General features: G+C 41.6%; 1 protein-coding gene across 4 annotated transcripts in view; it reads right to left on the reverse strand.

Annotated features, from left to right (window-relative positions):
* Positions 1-20,348, reverse strand: part of BCL11B (BAF chromatin remodeling complex subunit BCL11B) — a 96,900-nt gene that overhangs the window by 67,938 nt on the left and 8,614 nt on the right. For 2 of the 4 annotated variants that reach the window (XM_024202581.2, XM_024202579.2), the window contains exon 2: positions 14,740-15,105. In XM_024202581.2, the coding sequence (XP_024058349.1) occupies positions 14,740-15,105 (366 nt within the window). Of the gene's footprint in view, positions 1-14,739; positions 15,109-20,348 lie in introns of all 4 variants that reach the window. The other 2 variants (XM_024202582.2, XM_024202580.2) reach the window with 1 other exon arrangement.

The following is a 20,348-nucleotide window of genomic DNA, read 5'->3' on the forward strand; positions in this document are numbered from 1 at the left end:
TAAAGAGATGGAAGGGAAGAAGCACCATAAACTCTGGTGCTCGCTAGATGTTTACAGAAACATCCCACCCTTGCTCCATGGACCAGGGACAGCTCTAGTGCAGAGAAAGGACCAATGGCCTCCGGTGTTTTAAAGCATAAAGCCATGTAATCCTGCTCTGAGCTTAAACTGCTGGGGGTTGTATGGAGACTTCTACACTAGAGCTTCCATCACTGCTACCACTGGTGGAACTGCCTGGGTCGTAGCCACAGTGCAGAAAATCGGCAAATATATCCTATTGGCTGCAAGTGCTAAACAGTGATATTCAAGAATGATTTTCAAAGTGCAAAAGTTCCTACCTAATTGCATACTGGGGAAGGTATTTCTGCTATGAAGGTGCTCTGCATATTAGTTACCATTTCACCCAGAAGAGTCACATTGTTCTCCCCAATAAAAAACAATCTTTTCTGGGAAATACGCATCTCTTGCCCTGCAGGCTTTACCTCTTTAACCCTAATTCCCTAGAACACTCCTTTCTCTTTGTTAAATTCACCATGGATCAGCCAGCTCATTTGCTGGGTATCCTAGCCACACCCCATCTACAGCAGGCCCCTCCCACTTCCTGGGCTGCACAGGCGGCCTCTAGCCTTTGCTAGACTACAACCCCCAACTCCTCCAGGCAGACTTTTTGCTGGTAGGGCCCAGAGCCTGTGTTTGCACAGGCAGAAGCATGTGAGGGAGAACAGCACTGAATATACATTAGTACATGCTGTTGCACAAATCTATCCCCCTCTTTGCATACACAGCATCTCTGGAGGGCAAACCATCTTTGCCACTTCATCAAATCAGTTCAAGGGAATCTAGAGCAGCATTTATAATGGAGCAGAGTTCTGAGTCCTCTCCTCATTCCCTCTGTGAAATGCCAAAAATTTTAAACACCAATAAATGTATTATTTTAAAGTCCGAGTTACCATTTTAAGAAGATTTTCAGAAGAGCTAACTAGCAGAGATTAGATAGATAGATAGATAGATAGATAGATAGTTTGCATTTCTCCCCTAAATAATACAACATTCCAGATGAGCAGTGGAGACAATGGGAATCCGTTCCCAAGTATCCCTAGAGAGGCACTGAAAAAAACAGAGGAGGGACAGAATGCAAGATTGTATAATACCACCCCCACGTAACTAATGCTATAGTTCTCGATCCCTTTGAACAAATCGGAACCTTTGATGACAGCTGTACAGGCTGCAACAATATAAGCACTTAGATGACAAACACTAACCCTTCAAACATAAACAAGTGTCCTTGTTCATGACCTCTTATAACCATTTCTGTGCATTTTTTCCCCAATGAATATTTTTAGTGAATTTTAAGGGTCTGATCCAGAGCTCCTGAGATTGAAGTCCACAGGGAAGATCCAGCAAGGACAGCATCAGGTCAGACTTCCTCTGCCAACGTACCCTGACTTAGAGGGAACACTGATGGATAATTTTTGGTGGTAAATAAATCCCAGTAAATAAACCAGATCCTGTACAGTATCAGTGAAATCACATAATGCCTCTCTTTCAAGAAAAATTCCCCATACAATTAGGCACCTTTGATCAACTTGAAAATCTAAAATAAAGCACATCTCCCTAAACGATGAACGCTGCAAAAATGGGGTAGGGTTTCTGCGGTGGAGGCTGGGGGAAGGGAGGTGGGGGAAGGGAGGTTGGTTAAGTGATTTATCTTTTTCTGCAAAGAAGCCCTGTACCATAAACATTAATCAAACACTATATTCTGCCTTTTAGTCTCGAACAATTATGAGTACAGTTTTGTGATCTTTAGCCATATTTACTGATATTCAAAGGCAGATTCTATCTTGTTAGATTGTTATAAATGGGACCCCAGGGAATCAGCACACAGGCTGAGACAGATGTGAAAGCTTTCTTAGAGTTTGTGTGTGTTTGACTTTCCAGTGCTGAAATTATAAATGTTTTATAAAGAAAAAAAAGCCATCTTCAGATTTCTCTGCCAGGTCATTAAAGAGAGCAGTCCTTAGACTAAAAAAAGTTCAGTTTTGCCGAACTTTAGATTTTTAAGGTTAACTGTTTGTTAATACATTTTCAAGTGTGGTTTACATGTGCTTGCCATTTGTAAACTTAAAAGTTTTAAGAGACAGACAGACACAGAAAAGGTCTCTGGTTATACCCCATAAAAATAAAAATAAAAAAACACAAATTCTACCTTGTTCTCTCTTAGTTAAATGCATTGTGTCTGGTCCAGACCTGCTTCACAATATCATAAAATAGAGACATGCTTCCGACACTAGACTTAAGAAGCTGTCACATTAAAGGTAAACTTTTAATCTGCTATAGGCAGTGTACCTTTTTATTTCCTAAGGAACAGCTTTTGAGAAATGTTTAAACAAGAAATTAAGAGCTTCATTGTAAGGATGCATACAGGGGATTCAGAAACTACTGTTTTGGGGTTGGGGGAGGGGTTGGGGGGTTCTTTAAGGACTTTTGAGTTCCTTAAATAACTATTTTAAAGTAGACTTTTTTTTCCTTCGTACCTGGAGGTAATAAAGGCCCACAACAAAATGACCACCTACACTCCATTTTATTTCTGATTAATGTAAAAGATAAAAAGAAGTGAAAAACAGGTATGAATTTCCAGCCATTCATACTGGTCTTTTATTTTCTTGGGATACTTTTAAGAACTTAATCGTGTCACAATTCGCAACATATTAGTCCTCGGATATTTGTAATAGCCCTACAGGTTTTTCCCAAGGGCGCTTAAACATGGCGGCCCCGCTACACCTTCCTTATCTACCCCTATGCATTTCCCACACACAGTCCACTTGGGCTGAAAATACGAACGCAGGCCAGAAATCCTGCAAACACTTAATGGACGTGCTTAGCTTTATGCACAAGTAATCCCAGTGAATTCAATGACGCTGATCACATTCAGAAAGCTAAGTGCATGCTAAGGATGAAATTGAGGCCCCACTGGAGCTGATGGCAAAGCTCCCATTGACTTCACGAGGGTCAGGTTTTCACACTAACGTCGTTGCAGGATTGGGGCCATAACCATTTTAAGCTACCTTTCTGCAGTTGTCCTTCTGTTGCTGCTGTTTTGACCTATGCCCCTTTCCCACCTCGAGGCCCCTCTTTAAGACCCCACCATGCAGGAAACCGCTCGCTGTGACAGGAAACATCCTTTGCAGGTAAAGCTGAAAGAAACTATTTCACCCCCCTGCATGCGTCTGAATAAACTAATTAAAACATGGGAACTTTGGGTCCAAATGCTGCCAAGAAGCAATCGTTAATGGGAGTTGATGTGAAAGGAGAAGCCCCAGACACTTACAACTAGCTGTGGTAAAATAAGAGGCGGCAGAGAATTTTGTTTTTTTAATTTAAAGACATTGTTGCACAACTCAGCCCTCAAGTGGTTAAAACAACGAAGCAGAGAAGGGGGAATCGCTGCTGAAAAGGGGGGAGGGGGAAGCAGCAGCAGCCACCGCTTGCTGCCTAGGAAGCAATGCAGCAGCGCTGTGAAGAGGAGGCAAAAGTGAGCAAACCAGCTGAACTGCTTGCAGAATTAATCAGTAACAAAGAGGCTGGAGCGGTTGGCGGGCTTCAGCCCTTGAACCTGGACTCTGCTCTATAAATTTCAACTTGGAATGGCTCTTTACTGGATGAAAGACAGGTTGGCACTGGGCCAAGTCTAGCTACCACCATGGGGCGGGGGAGGGCAGAAAGAAAAAGAAAATCTTACTCAGGAAACTTTGCTTCAGTTTCAAACTCTTTTTATGAGCTAGTAACAGGGCACTCTAGAAAATGGGAGGAGGGGTTAAGAGGGAAAAAATTAGCAGAGAGTCTTTTTAATAAATAAAACAAAACAAGTACATGCTAAATTCTAATCTGGATTTGTCTGCGCAGAATAATAGCAGCTATAATAGAATACTTCAGGATTCCTAGCCAATAATTCGAATAGCAACTTTTACAGTTATATTAGCCAGCTACGGGTTTGACTCTGAAAATAATAAATGTCTTAAAAGGAGACTGGCAGTTTAATCCCTGTTTGCTGTCTTACTGTATCCGCTCCTCCCCCATCACCCCGCCCTGTTTAAATGACCAGTAAAAAACATCGGCTTGGTGTAAAAACCAGATGAGTCATTTATTAAATAACAACATTTATTCTTTTTTCAAATGTTCCAAAGGGAAGTACATAGAGAGAGAGCAAGCTGGAACGCTCCATCCGCCAGCCGCCCTTGTGCATTGCAAAGGCAGTTTTCTTCACGAATACCTTTCCACTCTGGTGTTTATAGAATGAGAACAGACAAGGAGTGGGTTGGGGAAGAGGGTGGCGAGGAGAAGGGGGGGAAGCTGTCAAAGTGGAAAGAAAGAAGGCGAACATCTATTCAGAGGCCAGACACACTGACCAAGGTCAGCTGCAGAGACACAGCCCCCTTGCAGCAGCTGTGCAATTATGCCCAAATTATGCATGGCACTGAGCTTCCAAGAACCAGCATGGCGAGGTTGGACAGGAGGATCTAGGACAGCAGGAATGAGGTGTCTAATGATTTTAATTGCTCTGCAAGTTTCTAAAGGCTAGATTAGATGCTCTCTAGCTAGAAAAGGGTCTGATGCTCCACACTGTTTGCAAGAATAAATGCAGATAAAAGACCCTAATGAGAGACTGGAGAGAGAGAGAGCGGTATGGTAAGTGCCACCCGTGATCAAAAGGTGAAAGAAAATATCAAAATAAAATGCAGTACAATCAGCTGAGAGGGGCGAATGATTTCTTCACAAAAACCAGCTGCTAAAGTAAATTAGCTTAATTACTGGGGGGGGAAATCTTCTTTTTGCTAATGTATTCTTATGAAAGTGCTTGGTCCTGTAATCTTGTCAAGGATGCAATAGATAGAGATACCCTGCTCTTGCAAAGAGGACAAGGATCAACAGCTTGGTCTTTTCCATCTGTGACTTTCATGACCCTGCTGAAAGACCAACAAGCAGCGTGTCCCCACTTTCTCGCTCAAGAAATACACTAACGAGCACAAGAACACAATACTGAAGGTCCTGAGATGTTGGACTCAACAGTGGTTAGTGCTGAGCTTGCTCGAATATTCTGCAAAGGCAAACATGCAAAATGCAAAAAGAAAAAAATAGCAACCACCAAGAAACCACTTCACATCTGCCATTAAGATTATTAAATTTCTTACAAGTGGCGTCTCCTCCCAACTTCCTCACCCACCCAGAGCCCTCCAACATGCCAACTGAGAGCAAGAATGCTTTGCTTCTGCTGCAACCACATTTATTCCTGTTAAGGGGTTAACGATTCGTTTCCACTACTTCTCTCGAGAAAACCTACAATGAAAACATTGGCTCACGAAAGCGTTCTCACTGCCAGAATGCCACAGCGCGAGTGAAAAGTCCGTTTTGTTTTCATTACATCTCTGGGATTTCCGGCTTAGCTCCTGAGCTTAGACACTAAGTCCCCAGATACCCCACCCACTTTTTCTAAAGATTTATACAGCACAGCCCACCAATTACCAAGGTGGGAGGGAATGGGGACAAGAAGTGATTCTAAAGACGGATGCTTTTGCTGAAATCAACGTGTCCGTCTCTCAAACTGCGAACTACCCAGTTTCTCTGGAGCTCTGGATTTATTTCCAGCTTTGTCAATTAAGCAACACCATTTCACATATATGACTTTTTTTTCTTCTGCTTCTTGCTCTCCCTGCCCCCAACTCCCTACTCTCGTCTACATGTTCACAGGTCTGAAATTCAACCTAAAATCAATGCCCTCTGAGTGATAGGAGATGACATGACAGAGAAATCTAAGTCTTTCTAGTACAAAATGTATGATTATTTCATGATTTTTAGCTACAATAGAAAAATGTTCCAATCTCAGACTCCCTGGGAAAGGGCAACCTGTGTCACAGCTGATTTGGTCCCAGTGTGTTTAGGCAGCATAGGTTCAAACATGGACCGAGAAATCACTACAGTCTTCCACAAGACATGATGGGAGCCTACTCTTGTGGTACAGCAGTCCTGTCCCGCAAAGGCAAAGGAGCATCTATTTTTATTTACTTATTTATCGTAAAACCATAACCGTGGCTTTTATTGATCATCCATCATTCTCCAACAATCCAATAATTTGTACTCGCAGGCTGGCTTTTCTACAATACAAGGTGTGCATGTAAATGTCCTTTCCAACTAGGGTTTCAGCGCAGCCTCTAAATCCTCAGCAAACTCACTCCTACAGTCAATACTCCACTAATCATACAAAGTATTTTTATTATTATTTTCCATGCAGTAACAAACGCCATAGCAGGTTTTTATAATTACTGGGCGTGTCTTTATTTTGCAATGGACTGTTTTTTTGCAAGAACATCAGGAAAATGACTTATGATTGGATGACCAGCACTTGTTCATCTTTTGCCATCATATTGTCATTAAAAATCTATCAACCTGTCAGTAGTAATAATTATCAGACATGCTCACTCATCTCACACACATGCCCTATATAACTGCAACAGAGGTCCCAATGAAGGCAGAGAAACATTTTAATGGGGGAGATTTTGATTTTGCTTAGTCCTGGCAAATCAGGAGTCATTCCACTGAAATCAAAAGAGTAATACCAGTGTAAAGCTGATGTAAAAGAGGGGGATTCAAACCCACTTCTTTTTAAAAAAAGTGCAAATACTGCTCTGACACCAGCATCACAGAGGATTTACTCGAGATTTATATCGGTATCAGAACAGAATTTGACCTCCAGTACTGTACGACCTTCTTCCAACTTGAAAAAAAAAATCACATTTCTGTCTGAAAAAGTTTTACCTAGTATTGTCGCAAGATGACTGTAACTGAAAGAGATTAGAGGGAAAAATTATATTTGTTCCTATTTTTTCAGTTTTTTACTTTGTGCATTTGACAGCATGCTGGGCTTGAATCACTGCTCCGTTATCCCACTCAGTTCAGTGTAACATCACTGGTTTCAACGGAGTTACCCTGTTGTGAAAGTGGAGTAATGCAGTGATGTACCTGCCCTTTGTGAGTAATCATTTTCACTATTCCTCCTGACCAGTCAGTCAGACAGCCACTTTCCCCTGTTGTTTGTGTGGGTCTATCATGATGCAACAGGAGACAAAAACATTTATGAAATATAAGAAAATGTGATTATAAAACCACAAAAATTGGCAGGGAGAATCTGAGGTGGGTGTTTTACCTGAAATTACTTTTATTTATTTTGTCTAGATTTCAAATTGATAGACAGCAGCATCCTTTTTAAAAAAATGTTTCTTCCAAAATATCTAAATAGCAAAATTTCAGCCACTTTGGGAGAAATATTGCACCATCCAGGCTAAATCCTTCTCATCTTTCTCAGCAGTAGCCCCTACTGAAATCAAGAGTTGTCGACAGAGTAAGGAGAGCAGGATTTGGCTTTCTTGTTTGCTTTGATAGGATGGACTACTGGCAAAAACACAAGATAAAGTGCCACTGAAACCCCTGACACCGAGCACAATTCACGGGGCAGAGGGTGTCTAGTCTGTCCATGGGATAGTTGAAAAACAACCACCAAAGACTACATCAGAAGTGTCAAACGGGTGCGAAGAAGTTCAAGAAAGGAGAAAAGAAAAGGTTTCATAATAAGCGGGTTTCTCACCTTTAACTCTTCCCAGGATTCCTACACTTGCTGTTGTGCCTTTGCAGGACACTTTGTATACTGACAAATAAACGAGAGCCGTTATTTCTGTGATTATCTGTGCTGGATCTCTGTGTATGTATCTTCTCAAACACCTGCCCAAAGCACTATGCCTATAGTGATGCCATACAACTGCACATGTGTGTGTCTAGCTAAGTGTTAGATGTGTATCTGTATGTGTAGTTCTTTGCAGGTTTAGGATTAAGAGGCACTAGGTTAATATTTTTATTTTTCACCCATGTTTTCCCCTTTCCTGGTCCAGTTCTAAGTCCACCTTTCACTCTCTGTGCCCCTCTCATCACCCGGTCTCTGACCCTCAACACAAGTTATAGCGCACTCCTACCCTATAAGCACTACCATGACTGTGGTTACCAGCCATAAGCTTTCCCGTTGCAGCCTATTCCACTTCAATAGCAGAACGTAGCTCAAGAGCATCTCTAAACTTCCCCCTTTAGCTTTCCTGTCCCCTCCAGGGACAACTTCTGCATTGTGTTTAGAAGTGGAAACTCATCCATCAGGAGAGTTACAATTCCTGACTAAGCCAATGGCAGTGGAAACTGAACCAGGCAAAGGTTTTATACTATTGAGCAGCTAACCTGCTAAAGAGGAACCAATAAGAAATCTATTCTAGGAACACAAGACTTGCCATACTGGATCAGATCCAAGGTCCATCTAACCCAGTGCCCTGTCTCTGACAGTGGCCACCACCAGACTGCAGAGGAAAGTGTAAGAACCCCACAACAGGCAGATGTGGGATAATCTGCCCTCTCACATAGGTCTGATTCTGGTCTCTCACAGTTAGAAATTGGTTTAAACCCTTAATGCTGTAGTATATTTCTTCAGTTGCTACTGGAGAAATTCCCCTCCCAGAATTAGTGTGTACAGCTTACAGATGAGTGGAACCACAGTTATGGCACTGAAGAGAGCCAGGAATAATGCAGGCAGGCACTGTGCAATTGTTCTCACTTTGCTGTACGAATGTACCTCAGGACTGATTTTCTCTTCTTCATTCTGGACTAGAGAGACTCCTCAACATGCTTTATTTTGCACTCATTTGGTGATGTGCACAAACAAGGATGAGATCATCCAACTCGTTTTTCCCCTTGTGACCCAAGTCAGAGCCTCCACCGAGGTCTCCGGAGGCAAAAGACTTGTTCTTTAAACCATTGCAACACTGCACCCGCTGCTCTCATCAGGTTTGGGGCTGATACGCCTGGGGTGTTTTGTTGTTTCTTGGGGGGGGGGTTCTGTTTTCCAATGTTAGATATGCAAATTAGCAAAATATATTGATAAACGTCTGATAAAATCACAGCGCCTGATTCTGGTCTCACAGCAGGGTAGATCAAGGTAACTCCAGTGACATCATTGGAGTTACACCAGGGGAAAATGGCAAAAATGAGAGGAGAATCAAGCCCGTAATGTTTTCTCTAGAGGCCTAAGGAAAAGGCTCCTACAGTAAGCTGGTTTTCTTAGGCCCTCATATCATTTATTTTCGGAAGCCTTTTCTTCCTGTTTAACACTGTTTCTAGCCATCTCCTTTCCTTGCTCTGATAAATTATCCATGCTACAGCTACTGTATTGAAGAGCTACTGGTGGTGGGATCAGGTGCCACAGCAGACTTCCTAAAGAGAAGATCAGCCAATGCTGACTGGTTTCCAGCGCCGTATGCCAGCTCAGTGTTGCTCAGACCACCTGTTCCCAACCTGTCTGACATCACGGGCGATCAAACTAGGATTTCTCAGCTTGCATTTTCCTTTGCTGGTGTACTAAGGCATGGTGACGGCTGGCTGAGTCCTATAGTTAATATGGGTGCATGGGCCCATAATGGTACATTGTAAGTAAATGTCTCAGACTAGACAGCAATAATAATTAGCTGTCATGATTTGAAAAAAGGATAATCCATGCCATTGAGTTAACAATCACTCACACAACACACATGGATTTAACTAATCTTAATTTGGAGAAAAATAACAATTCTAAATATATCAAATAGCCTATTTCATGGCAACCTGCGGCAGTGTTTATCTCTGGCTTCCAGCACATGCCGGTTATTTAGTTTCTCTACAGGCAGTTTTACCATTTAAAAGCCTGAAATGCACATTCATGGAGCAGGGGTTGCAGTTAAATCCCACATTTGACAGGGAGGGTTTTGGTTTTTTTTCACCTTACACATCTAGTTCGAGTCCATAATGGATGGAACCCAGTACTGGTAGCCTCACCTGGATGGACAAGGAATTCAAATTAACTCCTACTCCCAGCACTGTCTTTGCAGAAATTAACTCCACTGTCCTAATGAATTTCTGCTGTTGTTTTGGACACCCTGCTTGGAAATGTATGGCTCCTGGTCTACACTTGTGAACTAGAGACAAAGACCACAGAACCTATCCAAGGAAGGCAAGACAAGCTACAAAACACCACTGTATTTCTCGTACTTCTTCTAAAACAACTGACATTTATAAAATACATGCAGTGATTGACAACTCCTAGCTAATTCACTGGCCTGGCTTCATTTTGTTGTGGAACAATCTGAAGCATCTGTTAATACAGTGCTTTCTGCAGGAGAGCGAGAACGGGTTTCCAAACAGGTTAGCCAGTTTAAAATAAAATTTTTTTTTGCAGAATAAACCGCCTGTAGTCAAGTCATGTCTTTACATTGGCCATGTAACATTCAAAAGCATATCTTATAGACAGCTTTCGTGATAACAAAAAGAAAGCTCTTTGATCAAACAAAGTTCGGCCTAGCAAATTACAAGTTAAGAGAACACTACAGACTTCAATATCAAAAGGTCTTTAAAATCTAATCCTGATTCAAGAGACAAAGTTACAGCAGTCCAAAAGTTCTGGATTTGTGTTATACACACACACACACACACACATGCACACACACACACACTCTCCTGCAGATCCTCAGGATCCACTTGTCTCTTGTTAGCTATGCAAGTACTGTAAAGCCACCAGTGATGTGGTCAAGTAGGATTCATTGAGCATATTAAGTGGAGTCACACCTGGCTTCAGATGAAGGCTGTGAAGAAAGGAAGAACGAAAGAAAGCTATCCATCGGTCTATCAAAGAAAGAAGAACTTGGCTAAATCATGGAATGTTAAAGAACAAAATTCAGGGCTTCGGCAGGTTGAGGCCGTGAATCCAGCTGGAAATTTGCAATATGGAACCTTGTAACCCAACCATTCCAAAAAAGAAAAAATCTCACAACTACGGAGCACCCTGAATTGGAATTAAAGTTTTACAATGTGCTGCCTCCCGGCACTCCGGAGGAAACACCCACGCACGCAGAGAGTAAGAGGGTTCTGTGGCTCAGCCAAGCTCGGTGCTTGACTTACCTTGGCTACGCTCAGCCACGGAGGGCTGTAATGTCGTGCAGCTTAAGTCACGCAGCAGAAGGCCACACAAATCATTTCGACTGAACAAGAAGGTCTACGAAAACAACACGGGATCAAGGAGAGTAGCTGAAACCTATTTGAGGGCAGCAGCGGTGGCAGCATATTTCAGGGAGCCGGAGTGGCGAGTGGGTGATTTCTGGTTTCTCTCTTCAAATATAAAGACTCAATTATCTTTGAACAGCTTGCTTTACACATGAATTGACACGTTTATTTTACAATAAATAACTGAAAGTTATCTATGTTTCCTTTACTGTTAATCTACACAAAGAAATAATAAACAGAGCTTGTCTACAAAAATGCAACTACTGCAGTCCTCAGAATTCAATTAAGCTAAAATAATTAATGCTTCCGCCATAATAAATTACTTTATACATTTGAGCCACTGAAGTTTTTATTCTTTAATCTTTTCCTTTTTATTTAATAAAAAAAAAAGTTTGTTTCAAAGTGTGTGTGGAGGGGGGTTGGTTAAGAGGGGAAAAAAAGGAGCATGATTTGCTGTTAAAATGTAATGGTCTCCTTTAGCTGACACAGCATGTAGAGTGTTTTGTGCCTTTGATTAAAATAGCATTTTAAATGCTTTGAACAAACATATCTCCCCATACTTCTAAGGGATTATTTTACATATTTCTTGGTGGAATAAAAAAATCCATTCTTCCTGTCACAGTGCAGAAGGGCTAAGAATATCTTTCGTCACATATAAAGTAAAAATACTGTAGGCTGCTGCATTATTACCAAAAAAATAAAAAAAAAACTAAAGGGAGGGGGCTGGGGTAGGGGAAAGCTGCCTTAGAGATTAAGTTTCCCTTTTATGAAATCGTATTTAGCCTCTTTTTTTAACAAATCTAACAACAATGCTCTACAGCCTCTCACTGGGAAATACCTTTAATGTTAAATGCAGATTCTGATTTTCTTGGCTAATGCAGAAAGCCTTTCTATTGAAATATAAATAAGGGTCCTGGTATATCCCACTAAAGCCTTTCCAGTGAATGACTTCTGTGGGTTTTTCATGGCTACCCTCCATGGCTGTAATGTGAGGCTTTTATCCTACCACTGAAAACTATCCTCTGCTATTAAAAAAAATAGAAGGACACCACCTTTTTATCTGAGAGTTCAGTTCCTAATTGAGAAAGCATTATTACTGCAGTATTTAGTGGTGAGTCCCTATCTGAGTGCAGTGCAGAGAAAATCCCAATCAATCTATAAACCCCTTTTATTTTTGTAAATTCAGAATATCCCATACACATTTCCATTTGATCTTCAGGTTAGTGTGAAAGAGATAAGGAGCTCTGGATTGGCTTGCTTCTTTTTTTTTTATTATTCCTTTTACTTATGTGTGAGCATTTTTTCCCTCTGCAAATCTTCGATGTGGCAGTGCCCTGGCTGCCCTGAGTCTGGCCCAAAGAATAGCCAAAGCATCATGAAATGGTGCACTAGGTTCTGGTCTGGGATTGGCCAACGGTGTGTTTTAACTATGGATTACATTCGGGCATGACGTTTGGCAACGTCAGAAAAGACTCTAGGCCCAATCCTGTCAGGCACTATGCACCTCCTCCAAGGTGCCAAATGCCTTCAACTCCCACGGAGGTCGATGGTTGTTGAGAGTGCTCAGCACCTTGCAATATGGGTTCAGTGGCTGCAAAATCAGGTGCCAAGTGCACACTTTGAGCTCTCTCTTGCTCCCATCAAAGTCAATGCCTGAATCGACTGATTTCAATGGGATCTGGCCCTTTAATAAGGTATTAAACCACAAAGAAGCCCTATCTGCCAGGAAATGCATTCACAAGGCCCTCTTGGAATCATGGGAAACGGGTGGGAGAACTACCATAGTGCAACCTGCTCATGATGCTGCCACTTCTGATGCCCAAAAAGCTGCCACCTTCACATGCTCCACTTCAAAAGCTAATGCACTCTTGTGAGGAAATGGGGTGAGAGCATGTTCTGACTAATCACATTCCAATGGGAAAGACAGAAAAGTACCTGCTCAAGATCTAACTTGGGGGCTAAGTGCATTAATTGAGGGGAAGACGTGTGTCTGTTACAGTGCCTAGCTACAGAGCCTGGCTCTTCAGATCATCTGATAGAGACTCATGTGTTTAGCTTTGGAGGTTCCCCGATTCGCTCTCCAGTGTCAGCCAAGATAGCAGCTATCACAGGGCGGGCGGCATAGCACATACCAGCAGTGGTTACATACTTCCTCTCAACAGAGGAAGCTCATCTGGAGCATCTGATGCCCACACTAGTTCAAATCCCACTTATGTAACAGCAGACACTAGGGCTTGAACCAGCAGCCTCCACTGCTAACAGCATAAGTCTTTGTAGCTCAAACTAAACAGACAACCGCTATATCTAGCGGATGTAACCGACACACATTTTCTGTCGCTCAAGCCCCGCTGAGGACACGTAATACTCACTGACCACTGGGGTTGCGCTGTGGTCACTAGCAGAGAAGGGATACTGGGCCAGCGGATCTGATCCAGTATGGCAATTCCTATGGAAGCCAGCATACTGAAAGCAATAACTACATCCTGTTGCTCTTCGGGACTGGATGTAGAAAGTGGACTCCACCAAGAAGACAAGTTTGACTCAAGATCCCATGCTCTGATAGTACAGGAAACCCGCAAACTAAGAGAGAGAGCAAGTCACATAACTGTCATAAGCAGTGTGTGCTTAGTAACCGAGGAAAGCATAGGTGCAGAGCAAAGGAACGCACTATATACTTGATGATATAGAAAAGCTTTTCCGTGGCGTGTACGCTGCAGAAAAGGTTTCTGAACAGCTCATCCAGGTGGATACAGTCCCCTGTAATGTCCTGTCAGTGAGACCACTGGGTGATCTGCTGAATAAGTGCTGGCCTTGGGGCAGCTTTAACCTACCCATCCAATTTCTCCAAGAAATCCAAGCATTTTAGAAAAGAAAATGCCTGTAATCTGCTCTCCCAGGCCAGCGCCTGCTTGTCTCTACTTTCAAAAACTCCTTTTGGGGCATGCTTTTGAATAGCTCCCTTCCTTTCTGCCTAAATCTATGAAAATCCAGGATTTACAGGGCATCGGTAAACACAGCCCCATCAACATGTCATTTGGATAATGAGACTGAAATTCACCCCATTGCAGAGGGAGTGAGGAAGGCCCTATACACCAGGTAAGCCCCACTTTATTCCTCAGGACCAAATCCTCCTGCCATTAAAATCAATGGGAATATTGCCAATGATTTCAATGGCATCGGGATTTGGCCCTTTCCGCAGGCTTTAAGTGTTGCATAAGGCCTCTGCACTGGGATGAATGTCCCGAGTGTGTAATGTTCTGTTGTCTTTCTGGGCCAGCGGAACTATTTGCCTTCCGACTTGGGGAAGACACCACCAAAATGGCCTCTCTGACCCTGGGCCTTGAACTTTATTTGTGTGTACAGGCTGTACCTACAGCTATCCCAGAAGACCAACTTCAAACACTGAAAACAGTCGTGTCTCACTGACAGCTGGCCCTTCACAGAAAGGTATTGCCATATTAAAAAATTGGTCAATATTATTTCTGCAGCCCTGACTAGTGAGGTTGCTCCAGGCAAATGGCTCTATAAAGACCTGCTATTGAAGACTTCGTTTCATAGCACTTTCTAGAGGGCTTGCTTTAAAAGATTACCTAGGTAGTTGATTGAGTGTAAAACATGCTGTACCTGCAATGTTCTCCTGCTTGGGGCAAATTCCTTTTGTAGGCGTGAGAAGACGGTCTTCTTCATCGGGTGTGACTTGGATCCCGATTTCCACTGGCTCTGACACTTTCCTGAGCTCGGAGCGGGAGGAGGGGGGAGGGCTGCTCTTATCCAGGCTCTTTTCATAGCAGACACCACCAGTGCCATTGCACTGTTTCTTCTTGTGCTCTATAAAAACCAAGATGTCTCCCAGGGGGAAGTTCATCTGACACTGTCCACAGGTTAACAAATCGGGGTCTGTCCCACCTGGGGCGATGCTGATGCCACCCGGCTCCGCTATTGCCAGGCTCTCATCTTCGTCGGCAAGCACCGTTTCCACATGGTCAGCCTCTGCTTTACATGGACAAGAAGAAAGAGGGAAAGGGGGTGGGGAGGAGAGAGAGATTGGTTTGAATGTTCATAGAATCTGAATGATGCACCATGAGGTCAGCCAAAACAGCCTGATTGTATCTTTCTTTTCTTTTCCATGTCTTCCTCCCCTCCCCATAATGATTTCAATACATTTTGCAACCAAGACTGTCTGTGAAACAAAATGATAGACTGACCTGGCCTAGCTTTCCTGACAGCTCCTTCTAACTGCTGCCAGCACTGCAATAATATCAGCAAAGAGCCATTTTGCAATGCTCAAGTTTCGTTCTGAAAGGGTTACTTTTTTGTCCCATCTTCTCATTCCTACTGCATCTCCCTGCCAACCAGCACAGACCCACTCCAGCAATCCTTATACACTCAAAACTCTCACATGACTACCATGGGTGTTTTGGGTGCTTTGAGGAATGCACGGTTGGGCTCTCTATAGCACACACTTATCCAAACACATAGACAGCAGCAAGGCCAAGTGGCAGCCAAATAGCACTAGTTACATTAACCTACTCAAGTGAGTAAGGTGATATGGCCTGTGGTGAGAAGTCAGGGACTTTTCAAAAGCCTATGCAGAGAGAGAGAGAGAGAGAGAGACTTATTTCCATGTAGGAATATTAGCTGGACTTTAAATTTTCTGCTCATTATTCTACTACCAAATTTCGGTATGGTTCTACAGCTGATAGAACATTTTCTTATTAAGTTGATAGAGAATTAAAGTGTGTGGGTTTCAAATAATTACCTTAAAACCTTCAGCCTCAGAAAATATTTCTTTATCCGATCACCCAAGTCAGTTTCGAAGGCACATGTAATTTCTATTAGTTTCATAATCGATCACTAAGTATTCTAAGCTAATTAATACATCTAAAATAATTGTAGTTCACAAGCCTCTTCTAGAGCAAAATGTTTTGTTTTGTTTTGTTTGTTCTACAGCCGAACTGACAAAACTCACAAACCTTAGTCTTTACTCAGGCAAAAATCTCCATTGACTTTTACCTGAGGGAGTTTTACCTAAGAAAGGAGTACAGGATTTGGCCCAAACAGTACATAGAGAACTAGCAGTATGTAAATCAACAAGTAGAGAGACAACACTATTGAATCTGGAGTAGGGAATAGTAGGGAGAAAGTTCTACATTAGCATCAGTGCTTTGTTTTTCAGTTTCCTGGAGAAGGGAAGGCGTGCAAATCTCTCAAAGCAGTGGGTAAACAGCATGTCGTAATATAGAATTGGATCCTCCTCCCTTGAAGTCAATGGGAGTTTTGCCCAGATATATAGCAAACTGCAGAAAAAGTATACAAAAAGGGATGGAGAAATGGGAGAAATATGCTTTATATCTAGGAAGTTACTAAACATTCTGAGCCACAGAAAAAGTTTAGAGGAGGCTTCTTCCCTGCCTTCCCCTTACAAGATAAATTGCTGATTAGTACCTCCACCAGCTGTATCGCAAGTTGCATCAGGATTCACTACCAGCTTAGAGCAGTGGTTCTCAACCAGGGTAGGGCACATTAACTCATCTAGATATTTCCCTAGTTTTTCAACAGGCTACATAAAAATCACTAGCGAAGTCAGTACAAACTAAAATTTCATACAGTGACTTTTTATACTGCTCTATATACTATATACTGAAATGTTAGTACAATATTTATATTCCAATTGATTTACTTTAGGATTATGGTAAAAATGAGAAAGTAAGCAATTTTTCAGTAATAGTGTGCTGTGACACTTTTGTATTTTTATGACTGATTTTGTAAGCAAGTAGTTTTTAAATAAGGTGTAACTTGGGGGTACGCAAGAAAATCAGACTCCTGAAAGGGGTACAGTAGTCTGAAAAGGTTGAAAGCCACTGGCTTAGAGGATGCAAAGTGAGAAAAAATACTATGCTTCATATATCTACGGTAATAAGAATAGGACTAGCATCCTATGAAACAAATGTCTGAGCAAGTCACATCCTATCGACGGAAGATATATACTGTAGGGCTTTGAATTTACTAACTTATAACAAAATAAATCTACAAGGTAACTAAACTCTAGGCATAATACACCTTCTGAAAACGATTAATTACTTTCCCCCCCTTAATCTAAGTTTAAAAGGAGTTTGAAGACAATGCTACATAATTAATTTACCAATTTATTTTCTGAAAAGATGCTATGCCATAGTGAATATGTAATCATAACCCTGTGCTGAACAAAGATTGCTGGGGAGAGAGTGAATTTCTGTGAACAGTGTGTCAGAATGCAAAAGGTAATTATTTAGTGCTTCTGTTCCCATTAATGATCTAACATTGAGCAATATTGTTTATATTGAAGAAAGATTGCACCTTTAATTACCAATTGCATATACATAATTTTAGAGCCAAACGAAAAGGACTGTGAAAAAGGTCTTTAAGAAATATGTGCACCATTTCTGGCTAGAATTCTTATTAAGTGGGAGCAGAGTGTCAAAATATTAAAACACAGACAAACTAAACGGAGATGGGACAAAGACCTGCAAAAGACAAAATAAAAATGAGAACTGAATTGAACTAAGGAAAAGTGGTAGGGAGGGGGGGAAATGCCTGTTACCAGGTTCATATAACATCACTGTTCAGCCTTCAGATTAAATATGTCTCTCAAATTACAAAGGTTTAACTCTGGTATATGTTACTGATAAATAAAAACACATATGGATCTCAACTTTATTATCTTTTTGATGTATAGGATTTTTTTCCCCTGCTGTTTCAGAAAATGTAGCAAAACTGCTTCATTTGATAAGGGTTCTGACTATGCCCGGGTGGAAAAGATGAAGTATCTTTTTGTTGTTAGCTGCTAAAATTGTTCAAAATTCCTTCTTTTCAATTCTACAGTTAATCTGAATATTAGTTACGTCCACATATGTCTGTTCATTTATACTCTCTCTTTTTCCAAGGATTCTGCACTAGTATTTTTTAAAATAACATCTGGTATTCTTTCGTATTTTGGCAGTCTTCACATTACAGAAAATCAGCTTTTCATTTTCTGGGTGCACTAAGCCCTTGTGATCGGTAGTAATTGGGTTCCAAAGTATTCAATAATTTTCACGCCACTGTATTTTTGATTTTAGTTTAACAAATCATCCAGAACAAGATCGGTCTGATAGCTATCAATCCAAAGCGATGTAAGATACACACACGGCTTTCTATGGGGCCTGGAAATGGTCATAAAATAATGTCTGGCAAAACACTGACTATATCTTCAAATGCATTTTATCCATATCAATTTGCATATTAATTTTTTACTCAGAAAAGAACAAAAAAGCTCCCTCTCAACAAAGATAAGCCACTAAAAACCTACATTCAAATAGCATTACAGGACAGACATAAACTCACAAAGGTAAGGACAGAAAAGGCTAAACATCCAGCCTTAACTCATGTGCCAAGCTTGGATAACAACATAAGTTAAGTCCTCCGCCATTTAAGATCCCTGCAGTTTCAACTGGGCACTTTAGGCCAGACTCTGAACAAAAACTCTGACTCTGCTTGTGGGTTTAAAATGAGATGCTCATTATTTGAACTTTGCTTTCTGTGGTTTCATTTCTGTTGCTGGGCTGCTGGGTTTCACCATTACTTAGTTTTTTTTCTAATTATTATTTATTGAAAACAGAATGTTAAAAAGGAGGAAAAGCTGAACCACAAAAAAAAGAAAGGAACTAAAAAACACCGGCTGCCCTCACATGGAAAAGGGCAAAGTGAAAACTAGTTGCTTCCAGCCAGGTGGGTTAAGGTGTGCCCAGCCTCTCACCACACCCCGATGCATTCGCTAAGTAACCCGTCAGTAATCGCTCACAGGGAATATTGCGATCCATGGAGCAGAGATGGTGTCCAAAGTGGGAACCCTCTGAAACTGGTGTCATTCAATGGTTTCATGTGAATGTATTTAAACAATGTTCATTCACAGCACTGTATTTGTCAGACTCCTAGCGGCATCTCTAAGCACTGTTACTATCTATCGCACCAATCTGCATTAAAAATAAAGTGCTTTTTCATCCAAGACTGTAACGGCTCTATCACAATACTGACATTACAATTCTTAGCCTGGTGGCACCATAACAGCATTTATGCACATGTGTATATTATCCAACACACCATATTAAAATTACTACACCTGCAATGGTTTCTGACTTTCAGATGCTTCAAACTCATTCATAATACCAAGACAGTTTCAGCTACTACACCTTGGGCCTGATCCAAAGGCTGTGGAACTCAATTTAAAGACTCCCACTGGGTTTTGGATGAGTCCTATAATAGGGAGTGTTACATTTCTTTCTATATTTTAGTTGTATTTAAGTACTAAAAATACAAAAGAACCCAAAAGCAATAAACTGCCCTCTTTCTTATTTTCCCTCCCTTATCGTACAGCATAAAATATAAGAAATGTTAATATATTTTATTTTGTTTAAAGAAGTGGGAGAGAAAAAACTGATCGCAGAACAAGGTCCTGCATGTCAAATTTCTTCTCCATGAACCGTTTCTACAGCTGAGTAGCAAATCCATAAAAGCAGAGGTTGATGGAAACACTGCCACAGCCTTCACTATGGAGGCGCTAGCGGGTGCCCCAATTGCCATGGGTACTGTGAGATCCGTTACCATGTAAATCTTCCACAGTCCCAGATGAGCAGAGCTCAGATTAACCAGATCTGACTGCGACTTGTAATGATGAACTGATAAATCTTGCGGCATTTGCCAGCTGCACCCCATCTACAGGGACATTCTACCTCCAAGGGTATGGCAAACGCTCCCTCCTGCCTATGCCCCATGTACGTGGAGTTACCAGCTGCATGATCCATGTGACAGTCACTGCACTGAAACACAGGAAACTCTACAGTGCCTTGAAACCAAATCCCTGCTTTTAATGTTTTACCCGTCGTCCTGGTAAAAAGGCACAAAGGAAAGACTGGGCCCTCAGGGAAGTGGATTTCAACCTAGGGTCCGCAGACTATGTCTAAGAGATCCGAGAAAGGTAGTCATAACCATCGAACAGTGGTTCACCACTTGTGGACCACGGACCCCTGGGAGTCCGCAGACTATGTCTAAGCTTTCCAAAGGGATCCGCACCTCCCTTCGACATTTTTTAGAGGTCCGCAAATGAAAAAAGGTTGAAAACCACTGCCTTAAGGTGTTACCCACAAACTAGACTTTAGAATGATGTCCCACTGACAACACCTGCATGTCACACTTATTGTAATATTGAATTATTGAAA

This window comes from Terrapene carolina, unplaced genomic scaffold, assembly GCF_002925995.2.
Source record: "Terrapene carolina triunguis isolate 2854851 unplaced genomic scaffold, T_m_triunguis-2.0 Scaffold96, whole genome shotgun sequence".
NCBI classification, from domain to species: Eukaryota; Metazoa; Chordata; order Testudines; family Emydidae; genus Terrapene; species Terrapene triunguis.